Source organism: Globicephala melas, chromosome 1 (assembly GCF_963455315.2).
Source record: "Globicephala melas chromosome 1, mGloMel1.2, whole genome shotgun sequence".
Lineage (NCBI taxonomy): Eukaryota > Metazoa > Chordata > Mammalia > Artiodactyla > Delphinidae > Globicephala > Globicephala melas.
This window is the reverse complement of record NC_083314.1, coordinates 32,609,490-32,621,809: the sequence shown is the minus strand read 5'-3', so window position 1 is coordinate 32,621,809 and position 12,320 is coordinate 32,609,490. Positions and strand designations below refer to the sequence as shown.

Here is a 12,320-nt window from a genome sequence, read left to right as displayed (position 1 = left end):
TCCCTGGTGGCACAGTGGTTAAGAATCTGCCTGCCAATGCCGGGGACATGCATTCGATCCCTGGTCCGGGAAGATCCCACATGCCGTGGAGCAATTAAGCCTGTGCGCCACAACTACTGACCCTGTGCTCTAGAGCCCGTGAGCCACAAATACTGAGCCCACGTGCCACAACTACAGAAGCTCGTGCACCCTACAGCCTGCACACTGCAACTACTGAGCCCACGCACCACAACTACTGAAGCCCGCGCGCCTACTGCCCATGCTCTGCAACAAGAGAAGCCACCGCAATGAGAAGCCCATGCACTTCAACGAAGAGTAGCCCCTGCTTGTCGCAACTAGAGAAAGCCCGTGTGCAGCAATGAAGACCCAACACAGTCAAAAATTAAAATAAAATAAAAAAAAAAATAAAAACAGAGTTGGCTTCCACCCAGTGGCTCATACACAAAAGCAAGAAAGAATAAGCTATCTGCCCAAGGTCATGCTAGGAGGCTAGGAGACAGAGCCCAACCAGTTGTCCTGTCCAAGTTTCAGTGGTTTCAGGAGATCAACAGAGTAGAGGCTTCGAGACTCCAACTTTGGGCATCCCCTTTTTGCACACAGTCATCCTTTTCTGTCACACACAGAGGCATACATGCATAGACACACACACATCACTAAGAAGCACTATTGTTCTGCTAAGTACTATGTACTTAGAGATGTACTAGGTGCTAAGAGAAGTACTACTTAGACAAAGTACTAGGAGACGCACTATTATTCAGGTTGAATAAAAAGAGAACAATGAAGGTGAAGCCACTGAGGTAGTACTCAGTCCTTGATTATCAGCATGCCCCCCACTAACACACATGTGCTTACGTACCTGTGTGAGTGTGCACACACAGTCCAGGCATGTTGCCAGAGAGAAGAAGAGTGAGGCAGAATTATTCCCAGTGTCTTCCTCATATTTAGGCCCTTCTCCTGGGCCCTAGGGGTGTTATAGTTTAAGGGAAGAGGAGACAGCTTCTAACTTTAATTAATGCCAGGTGACATTTATCAAGTTGTTTACACAACTTGATTAGCAAATTAGCCCTGGTTTTGGCACTGGACATTGTTGGCTATACTGTGGGATCCCCACAGTCAGGGTGAGGCAACCTTTGTCTTGAAAAAAGATCAGCAGCTGAGGAGGGTTAGAATCAAAGGATGGGGACACTTAACCCAGCTTCACACAGAGGTGCAAGAAAAGCAGATGACCGGAAGCTGCAAGGAGGAAATGGGGATACTGATGCCAGAGGACTTCTTCACACTTTAGTCAACGTGAAGGGCTACTCCACTGGTGGGGAATGGGGGCTTAGCAGGAGGGCAGACATCTATTCTCCATCTCCACTGAATAGGATGCAAGAGTGTCACTTTAAATGGCAAGGAGAGAGATTTGGGTTAGAACTAAGGAAGACAGAGCAAGATTTTGAAAATGGAAAAATAGGTACTCAAGGGAGTATTGTTTGCAGGGTCCATTTCTCCACCCTAAAAACAAAAACCATCAGGAGAGGTACTTGAAATCTACCTGGGGACCCCGCCTGGAGGTAAAGTGAGGGTGTGAACTGGCACCCACGATTGTGGAGTGAGGACTGCAGACCACTTCCTCTTGCCAGTGCTCAGGAGAGGGAAACAGGGCAAGTGGCGCCTGATGCTCTTATCCAGGGCCTCCTGCCTCCTTGGGCCCAAAAGCACCACCCTGGCTGGAAAGCTGAGAGGCACAGCAGAGCTCTGCAGGGGAGCGGGTTTGACCAAAGCGCTAGAAGCAAGCTGGGCTGCCTGCCAGAGAATCCCTGCCTCTACCACTCTGAGAAGTCAGTTCTCAGCAGGAAGGAAAATCCAGGGCCTGGGAAAGGAGTGTTTCTGGGCAGGGCATCTTGACCCCCAGGCAGGCAGAGGCAGAGTTGCCAGGGGACAGGGCCTTGCTGGTTCTTCCTCTCAGGGACCTGAGGTAGCAAGTCTGTGCCAACTTGGAACTGCTGTGCTGGACGGCCAGGCTTGCTGGAGGGAAATAGGAGTTCTGCTAATTTGTTAATCTACCTAGGATGTTTCTCAAGAAAGCAGGATTCACAATGTAAAGGGAGGATATGTTATTCCCTCCTTAACAAGGGTGAGGGCAAATCAAGACATCAGATATTAGAGGTTATCATCAAGGGACATCCCAATAAGTCTAATGAAGGCCAAAATGGCGTCAACACCACAAGAACAGTCTCGCTAAAAGCACCCCATCTGAGGTAGCCCTGCCTCTCCCTGCTCTCATATTAATGCCTCATAATCACCCTTGACTCCTCTCTCTCTCTCTCCCTCTTATCCACTATATCCGTTTAGTCAGGGAATCTGTCAGCTCTATCTTCAAAATATATCCAAGGTTCCCTCACTTCTCATGTTCCACAGCTGCCATCCTGGTCTGAGTCACGGTCATCTCTCGCCTGGACCACTGCGACTGTCTAACTGGCCTGCTGCTTCCACCCTTGCCTTTCTGTTCTCAGTCTCTTCTCTTTCCAGAATGATCTCTTACAGCCCAACCCATGACACTCATCTACCCAGAATCCTCTGGTGCCTTTTACTTGGAATGAAACTGGATACAGAAGACATTACAATGGCCTATAAGCCAAGCCCCCTTTATGAGCCCCCAGCCCCCCACCCCTTAACTCCTACCATTTTCCCCTTGTTCACTGAGATGCCATCAAGCTAGCCTTCCTGCCATTCTCTGCATGCACTAGACACGTTTCTTTTTCAGGGCCCCTGCACACGTTTCCTTTCTCAGATTCCTCTTCACTAGGTAGGGCTCATCCTTTCACCTCCTTCAGGTCTTTGCACAAACGCCACCTTCCTCGTGAGGCCCACCCTGACCCCCGTATTTAACACAGACTTTTCTGCCCCTAGCACATTTGATCCCCTTATCCTGCTTAACCGTTTCCCTCTACAGGTCTTCTCTCAGAACAGATTATATACTTATCCTACGTTTGTCTATGCCCCTCCACAAGGGCAGGATTTTTGTCTTTGTTCCTTAGGTCTAGAACAGTGCTGGACACACAGTATGCACACAGATTTATTGAATGAACTGCATGAATGAGTAATAAATAAGACTGTGAACACTGAAGCGATTACAATTGTGCCAGATGCTTCACCAGGCACATTTGTGTCTTCTCACCGAAACACTGCAAAGCCCTATGCAGTAGCTGCTATTAACCCCACCTCACATATAAGCAAACTATGGCCTGGAGAGGTTTTCTAACTACTCAAGTAAGTGCGCCGCAGTCTATGCCGCTCTACAGGAAGCAGCTGGATGCCAACCTACACACAGTGGGGCTGGGGTGTGGAGGCAGTCGCACTCAGCTGAAGCTTCATTCTGGCGTGACTAACTTGTCCTGGTTTGTCTAGGGCTTTCCAGGTTTTAGCACTGGAGCTCCTGCCTCCTGGGACGGCCCCTCAGCCCCAGGCAAACAGGGATGGTTGGTCCCCCACCCTCCTTTATTTACCTCAGGGCAGGCCCACATGCTGCTTTTCTCTACACCTCTAGGCAAATCAGTCCCGTTCCCACTCTTTATTTTACAACCGGGGTGAATTAGTCCCATCTTTTCCCGTCCTCAGGGATGGTGACACCAGGTCTGTCAGAGTCTAATCTATGAATTTTGTATTCAATAAGAGGTTCATTACTGGCCTTTTTTGGACCCAAGCAAATGAAACAAGACAGGTTATGGAAAACAAAAATGGTCAGGCCTTGCTCTCACTTAGATGCCCTCAAAGTCACACACTTACTTCCCTTTTGCCATTTTCTCTCATCTCTCTGCTCCACCTTAAGTCACCCTACGCTCTTACAATAGCTACCTTAAGAAGTCAAGTGGCTGCCCAAGTTCCCAGCATGCCCTGTGGCAGGGAGGGGCAGTTTGGGGCTGTCAGCGTAGTAGCCTTGGGAATCCTCTCTGACATGTGGCATGGCACAGGAAAGCCATGTGGGACTGGGAGCTCGGCCAATCCCCAATTTTGGGCTTTCCATTCCCATTCTTCCTGCCCCCAAGAGGCTCTCAGGCCTTGATCTCAGCAGCTGTGATTTCACATAAATACTTGTCCAGCCCAGGAGGGGGTTTTAGTCCCTTATCTCCACAGTTGCTTCTAAAATATACCGCTTCCCGAAGAGGGGAAGGAAGACTTGGCAGGGAGAAAATGCTGGAAACACTGGAAAAGGGTTTCCCCTAAAAATACATCAAGAAAATGAGAAGAAACCTTGTCCCCAAGAACATAAGAGAGAAAATCCTACCCAAATTGGGAATACATCTGGCCCGAAGAACCAGACTTAACACATGAGCTAGGAGAGGTGACAAGAATGTCAGTCTGTGAAGTCATTGCCCCCACCCCACGCTGGGGAATTACACAGCCCTGCCCAGGCTGGCGGGAGACGGAATAAACAGCAGTGGAAAATCTGTGTCTGCTATGAGCCTGTGCGGGGACCCAGGGCTTGGGCGGAGAAGCAGAGGCCCAGCCCTCAGTGGCCTGGCTCCAGCAGGGAAGGGCCAGGGCCAGCTTCCCTAGGAGGCCGAGGACTGTTGGCAGAGGCACCCCTTATCAGAGCCAGCCCAGGCCCAGAAAGGGTGGGGCTACGTTAGACATCATGAGGGACTTCCCAGCTGTCTGAGTTATGATACCTTGCCAATGGGACAGCAGAATCTTCTCCTACAAAGATAGTATAAGGGAGAGGTTTCTCTGGGTTGATTTGAAGGCAATCCTATTTTATATAAGAACAGACATCAGAATACCTTTCAAGTCCTACCTTAAAAACCCTGGATTAGGGGGCAAGAGGGAAGAGTAGCCTAAAATCAACATAAGGACTGACAGGCTTCAGCCAGCTACTGCTGCTAACCCATTGCCACTCCTCCGAGGATTCAGAGCAGTTTCCCTGCTTCTGCATCTCTAGCTTAACACACCCACAGCTTGGAGATGTGCTCCGTACCTGCTGGCCTTCCAGCCCCCAGAGAGAAGGCAGTCTCCCTAAGGTCACAACAAGAGGATGATGGACTTAGAGAAGAATGCCCCTTTCTCACTCGCAATCCTAAAGCCCTGCCCTAGGTGGACAGCTTCCTCAGGGAATGTCTCCCCCTATCTGGCCCTCTGCTGTATGCCTTTTGTGAACACTCCAACTCTGGCATAGAGAAGAGACAGCTCCCCAGAGCGCCCTCCTCACCCTCTGCTCGGCCGCCCTCTCCCACGCTGCACGCACACACTCCCCTGCGGTGTCACACCCCCCAGTACTCACACCTCAGAGCTAAATACAGAGAGCGAAAGCTCCACTTCCAAGGGTGGATGCAACATCTGCCCCAGCCAAGGAGGGGATGCTATCTTTCTTCCTTCCCCTAGCTGATGGTCCAGTGCAAGGCACTGACAAGAAGGTTTAAAGCAAAACAACACTTTTTGCTTCGGGCAAGGAGGAGCTGGATAGAAAAGAATTCACAGAGCCTGGGGTTGGCCTGGGAAAGAGCAGGCCCATAGCTGTCACGCATGGTTGGCCTAATTCAGCCCTAGGCATATAACTCAAACCAGACAGGGAACTCCCAGGATGCAACGTGGAATTCCCTGCAGGGGGAGGAGGGACTAAGGGAGGGCACTTTTTCTCTCCTGTCTTTCTCAAATCATCTACCATCCCACTGTTGATGCTGCTTCCCCCAGGTTTTGTGAAAACCTTTCCCACCCCTCTGCCAAGTACTAAATATTTCACAGCTACTCACATCACAGTGTAGCTGCTCTCTGGCTGTTTGAGCTGGTTTGCCCATCTCTAACCCTTCTCCTCCCTCTAAGATATTCTTTTGGCATGAGTCTCTGTCATACCTTAAACTTAATATGTCTGCCCAAAGTGTGATAGGCAGAGAGGACCACAGATTGTTATTCTCAGCAGTCATGCCCACATGAATTGTTTTTAGAATAATTTATTTGGCATCTTCCAGGTGATGGCTATGGGGCAGAGGGCATGAGGAAAGAGAGGTAGCTTGGCCATGCTTCTAAGTTGAAATTGATGGACTCCTAAAAGTCTATTTTCTAAATCAGACTATAAGCCCTACAGATAGGGAGGAAAATCTCAGAGAAGCCAGTTGCCCATCTTCTTCTCATATCCGTTCCATTCCATATCCACTTGCCCATTTCTTTACATCCCCTGCAACATCAACATTCTCTAAAGCAGTGGTCTCTAAATGGGGGGCATGCATTCATCCGTTAGAGCGTGGGAAAGGTACTGGAACTTTTTGTATTACTTCATCCATTTCTATTTCTTGTAGATCCTACTATGTAAATAATATTAGTGTTAGAAGTACTGTAGGTGAACATTTATTGGGGCTACGTGTGCAATTTTCTTTCAGATTGACAATGCTACTGGAAATTTCAATCTCCTACACTGAGGAAGAGCCCAATCCCAGTATGTCCCAGCTTATGGGAAAATGGATAGTTCTTGGTAGAACATGCCACTGACCTCAAAAGGCATGGCAACAGGAACACAGCTAAACCCCAGAGAACTTAAGGTGGCAGGAGATATTAACCTAAATCCTGCAGTTAATGAACCAAAATCAAAGTTTGCGCTGTCTTAAAACAGATTCTTTCCCCCTCCTGCTGTTTACTCCCCAAAGAATCTCAGCTCCCAAAACCTAGTAGGTGCTCAGTTATTAGGCAAGGCAAAGATGCTTGCATCTTATGCCAGGAACATTTACTAAGTGGTAGCAATTACCACAGAGCATGGCCAGGCCAGAGCTTCCCTAGGCAATCACACGATGGAGGAGTCCTACCTCTGACTCCTAGGCCCCCTTTTCCTTCCCTACAATCCCCTCAGCTTAGGTCCCTGTACTGTGTGCTCCCATAATACCATCATAGCACTATGACAATATTTCTGAAATTGCCTTAATTTTTGTGTATCCTCTTATTGCCTGTAAGCTTTATGGAAGCAAGAACTGTGCCTGTCGTGTTCACCATTGTGTCCCCAGCACCTGCCGGACATTAAATATTTGTTTAATGTGGTTGAAAAGAAATTAGAAACCCTCTGTATCCCACTGTCACACCCTCAACTCTGTAGAGGTGGAAAGGAATAGCAGGGTACAGAGAGAACATGAGACAGAAATTCCCACCAACATTCTTCTAGATCCAAATTCAACATAAATAGTCTTTAGCTTTATGAAAGAAGTCCACAGGTAATGACTCATTGTTTAGTCAAGGCTCCCCTTCTCTGCCCTTTCTCATCTGGGCCCAGACCTCCCCCCTAACCGTTGGCCTAGCTCCTCCTCAGAAAACATCATTCTTCCTCCTAAAAAGGGTAACACAGCTGAGGACCAATGTGGAAAAGTTCTATGGAGAAGAAGAATTCATACAACTTTCTATCTAGACCAAAGAATCTCTCAACTAGGATCCTCTCTGCTTCCTGCACACAAAGGGAGACTGAGACTAAGGAAAAATACCTCTTCTTTCTTCCCCTTAAGCCACAGGTAATTCTCATTCCAGATTCACAAAGGTTTCTCTTGCTCTTGGAAGCCAGGAGATGGCATGGAAAACTGATCAGAAGATAAAAGGCTATCTTCTAGGGGGTAGCACCCAAAATGCTCAGCTCTCTGGGGATTGGAGAGATTGGCTGGGGTTGGGATGTAATGGGGAAAGAAGAGGCAATAGAAAGAGGGGGGATAAAGAAATTGGAATGAGGAAAGAAGCAAGCAAACTAAACAGATTCCATTGGCGCAAAATGCTCAGGTTTTCCCTACTGGTAAACCTCAGGCAACACAGCCACCGCTTATCCAGGAACTAGAGCCTCACCTCTGCCTCTTTGCCTTTCTTTAACATGGCCATGAAGGCTGAACTCTGTAGTGGCCTAGATGAAAGCATGTGTCGTCTTTCACGTCTCCCCCACCGCTTTTTGTTTCCCCAACTTTCCTTCCCTTTTTTGCTCACACTCAGCCTTGTGTCTGGTCGTTGCTGAATGCCATGGAGGCTGAGCACCTCCACGTCATCTCGAATGTAACCAACTCTTGGCCACTGGGGCATCTCCTCTTGTTCCAACTAGCCATTGTACTCAAGGAACACAAGCCAACATTAAACTCACATTAGCATTGGGTCATGGTTAGACATTTTATCAGGCATTGGAATACAAAACAAACTGTAAAATTATCTGTGATTCTGAGATTCTCCATGCTGCTGCTCTAGCCAAAGGGGCAGCAGAACATTAATGGACTGTGATTCAGAAAACATGAATTATTCCATCGAGTTCTCCCCTGTGGTAAGACTTTAGGCAAGTCATTTAAACCTTTTGGTCTGTTATGAGCAAGAGCGAGCGAGCGAGTGAGACAGAATAAAAAAAACATGTTAGTGTTTGAAATGTTATAAACTCCAAGTTCCATAAGACCCTTTAGTAGCTATGGTTTAAAATAATCTACCGGGCTTCCCTGGTGGCGCAGTGGTTGAGAGTCCACCTGCCGATGCAGGGGACACGGGCTTGTGCCCCAGTCCAGGAAGATCCCACATGCCGTGGAGGCTGCGCGTCCGGAGCCTGTGCTCCACAACGGGAGAGGCCACAGCAGTGAGAGGCCCACATACCGCAAAAAAAAAAAAAAAGTTAAAAAAAATAAAACAATCTACCAATCTATACTAAAGATACTATCAATCCAACAGAAAATAAAGGGGAAGAGTCATATTCTAGGAACCAATCTCCCCTATCTTACTTCACCTTGGTTTCCAATCAGCAGAATTCTAACACCGGGAAAATTTCTTTATTCTTATTATTAGCCTGCAGGGGCCTCGCACAGCTATGCTAGGCTGTCAGGCACCTCAGAGCAGTCTTCTGTGAACAGGCTGTTTTTTTATGGCACCTGGATATTGATGCTCTTTTCTCAGCCTGTCCAACCAAACCGCTCAGCACCACCCCCGTCTGGGGAGAGACTCCTGTGTCATAGCTCTTCTGTGTCTCCTTTTCCCATCCCTTTACTCTTCTCACATATGAGGGGGTCACTGTTGGCACTGGGGGCTAGAAATTACTCACGGAAAAGTTATTTTCTGACACCCTGCCTCCCCAGCTCCAGGACCGGCCCTATGGGTAAGTCGTAATGAAATAAATCAGGATACATATTTGTGATCTAAGGAAGGAGGAGAATGGCAGTGGACAACTGTGACAAAGGTAGGGGTACTGGGATATAGGCATGGCCAGGGTTTGTAGCGACAGAGGCACCTGACATCAGAAGGGTGACTTTCAACTACAGGTCTGAAACCAGGACTGGGAAAGAATCTAAGCATTTGATATCTGATGTTGAGATTAAAGTACAATATATATGCTGGCCTTTGGGAATGGAAGCTCTCTGGGAATCAGGAAGTTAACAATAACAGCTATGAGAAAGGGTTTGGAAAATCGGGAGGAAAGTCTGGACCCGGCTCTTAGGAGTTTCTTAGGTTCCAGCTTATTTGGACTTCTGAGTTTCACTTTGTGAGAGAAACAACTGACCCAAGGGATAAGAACAGAAGAGGAAGGGAAAAAGAAAGATCCTGCTTAAATTCTGATGAATGTTTCAAAAGTATTGCAGTATCTCAGTTAAACATAATAAGAATACCCTCTCTTTAAGGTCAATGCTACTGTGAAAGTGGCAGAATAAAGAAATCTAGCTGACAAGAAGTAGGCATTATCCAAAGGGCAGTCATTAGATACTAAACAGAAGGCCTTTGCTAAGCCACATGAAAGCAACTAAACACTGCCATCTTAACCAGGCTTTTTGACATCAACAGGTGAATGGAGAAAATGGACAGTGGTTGCAAGTAGACTGCAGCAGCCTCTCCAGATGTAAAAACACATTGCACTCCATAGGCACTCATATTCTGGCAAATATCTTCAGACACGTGGACTCCATTTTAATGTGAGACGACTAATTTCTTGAACACCCATTATAAGTGTAGGCATTGTATACAACATTACATTATTTAATTCCAATAACTCTGCAGCCTAGGTACTAACATCATTTTCAAAGAAGAAAATGATGTTTATTTAGGGAGGCTGAGCAAACTGTTCAATGCTATTCAGCTAGTAAATGGTAGAAGTAATTTTTTTTTTTTTGTGGTACGCGGGCCTCTCACTGTTGTGGCCTCTCCTGTTGCGGAGCCCAGGCTCCGGACGCGCAGGCTCAGCGGCCATGGCTCACGGACCCAGCCGCTCCGCGGCATGTGGGATCTTCCCGGACCGGGGCACGAACCCGTGTCCCCTGCATCGGCAGGCGGACTCTCAACCACTGCGCCACCAGGGAAGCCCAGAGGTAATATTTGAACTTAGAGCCTATGAGATAAGAAACTGAATTCTAGAAGTACAGAGAACGTGTAGGGCAGCTCTCTTTGATTGCAAAATATAAAATAAAATAAAATAAGACATGGGCAATGTACAGATATCTAGATAAAAATCTCTTCCTTTTTTTAATCCTAGAGAGTCTGGACTCCAAGTCAGTAACTTATAACATTGGCTAGGGGTCAAAACTTCTTAGAATTGGCAAGAAGTATGATGTGGCCTCCAAGGAAGGGTCAGAAATGGTATACCTCAAGAGGCTGAAGGCATCTAAAGGACAAGATCTTTGCTCTATCTCAAGCTACTCAACCATGGCCTGCCTGACTGATAGGACCAAGCAAGGACCTGTAACAGATGCTGAAACCAGGCAAAGGAGAAAATAAGATTCCTCTGGTACTCTCTCCATTTCAATGAGGCAAAATTATCGTGGCTCACTGGGCAACTGGACTGAGCCAGGTAAGCATGAAGCTGGATTTTTCCTTTTCCTTTTTTTTTCTTTCTTTTTTTTTTTTGCGGTACACGGGCCTCTCACTGCTGTGGCCTCTCCCGTTGCGGAGCACAGGCTCCGGACGCGCAGGCTCAGCGGCCATGGCTCACGGGCCCAGCCGCTCCACAGCATGTGGGACCCTCCTGGACCAGGGCATGAATCCGTGTCCCACGCATCGGCAGGCGGACTTTCAACCACTGCGCCACCAGGGAAGCCCTCATTTTCTTTTAAGAATAGATTATGAACAATTATACTAAAAGTGCATAGGACAGGGTTGAAAAAGTCATCAATAATTCCCTGAAAGAAAACAGAGTGAGTAATCCAAAGATATGGTGGGTACAACTCTCTACGTTATGACTTACCATCCCGTTTGTAACTGTGTACCATAGAGAAGTGCTACATTAGGTAGATAGACTCACCCACTTTTCTTCATATTACACTGTAAGATCAGTGTAGGGAAGAATTTTATCTTCAACCTTTGCAATCAAAGACTGATACAGAATAAGGGACTTGATTACTGATAAAAGCATCTCTAACATAAACACTTATAAAATAGAGATCTTCTGCCTTCTGTACATTGATACAGAAAAAGGAGGAAAGAATGATCTTCAGAGAATACCACAGTCACTCAACATCATCTCTGGGAAAGAAATGACATTTCTCTCCATAGTCGCACCTCCTTCCAGCGCTTCAGATACTATACTTTACCCACCAGACACAGATATACCAGCAAGGTCTCCAGAAATGTTCCTTCTCTAGAAGTTGGGAAAATAATATATTTTAACACTAGCCACCTTCCTCCGATTCCCCACCCCTGGTACGGCCTTTACCTTCCACCGGGTTGGTTTTCAGTCTACTGCAGAGATTCATTACTCCTCCATAGTGGACATTGATCTGGTTTATTGCATCAGCTGAACGCAGCTCCATGAGCTTCCTCAGGTCCATTACCGTGCAGCCAAATTCCCCTTCATGGCTCTCAATTATCGAGTTGGCTGGCAAGGCGTGTTCTGTTGGGTTTGTCATTTTGCCTGCTGTTACCAAGCCCCTCAACCAGAGAAAATGTGAAATTTCCCTTCCACTGATCAGGGTCTCTTGCCTCTCTGCCTCACTTCTTCTTACTTTTTGCTTCACTGGGAGCCCAGACGGGAAATAGATCGACTATATCTTGTGCAATAAGCTTCAGAGTAGCAACCCGTAGTCCAGATCCTTTTCTGGGTATGAAGCTTGGCAGTAGGAGGAGGAAGAGGATGGGGGAACTGAGTGGAACTGGACCACGTGTCACGATGATTGGTGTCCCCAGGTGGTGATGGAAGCGGTTGTCCAGGGTAGGTAGGTTCCTAGCTTAGACCAACTTGCACAGATGGAGGTGTAAACAGGATGTGCATGTTACCATGGAGGCAATCTTAGCAACAACCAGCGACTGCAGTGGTAGAGAGGTGGCAGGAGGAGGAGGAAGAGGAGGGTTCCCTGGATACCGATGACAACAGGATCTCTGGAATAAAGATTCAAAGATAGACAAAAAGAAACAATTAGAGCAGCATGGAGATC

General features: G+C 47.3%; 1 protein-coding gene across 4 annotated transcripts in view; it reads right to left on the bottom strand.

Moving 5' to 3' along the window:
- Positions 1-12,320, bottom strand: part of ATP2B4 (ATPase plasma membrane Ca2+ transporting 4) — a 93,244-nt gene that overhangs the window by 37,814 nt on the left and 43,110 nt on the right. For all 4 annotated transcript variants that reach the window (XM_060288598.1, XM_030872707.2, XM_030872702.2 and 1 more), the window contains one exon: positions 11,603-12,264. In XM_060288598.1, coding sequence (XP_060144581.1) covers positions 11,603-11,795 — 193 coding nt within the window. In that variant the 5' untranslated portion in view covers positions 11,796-12,264. The remainder of the gene's footprint in view (positions 1-11,602; positions 12,265-12,320) is intronic.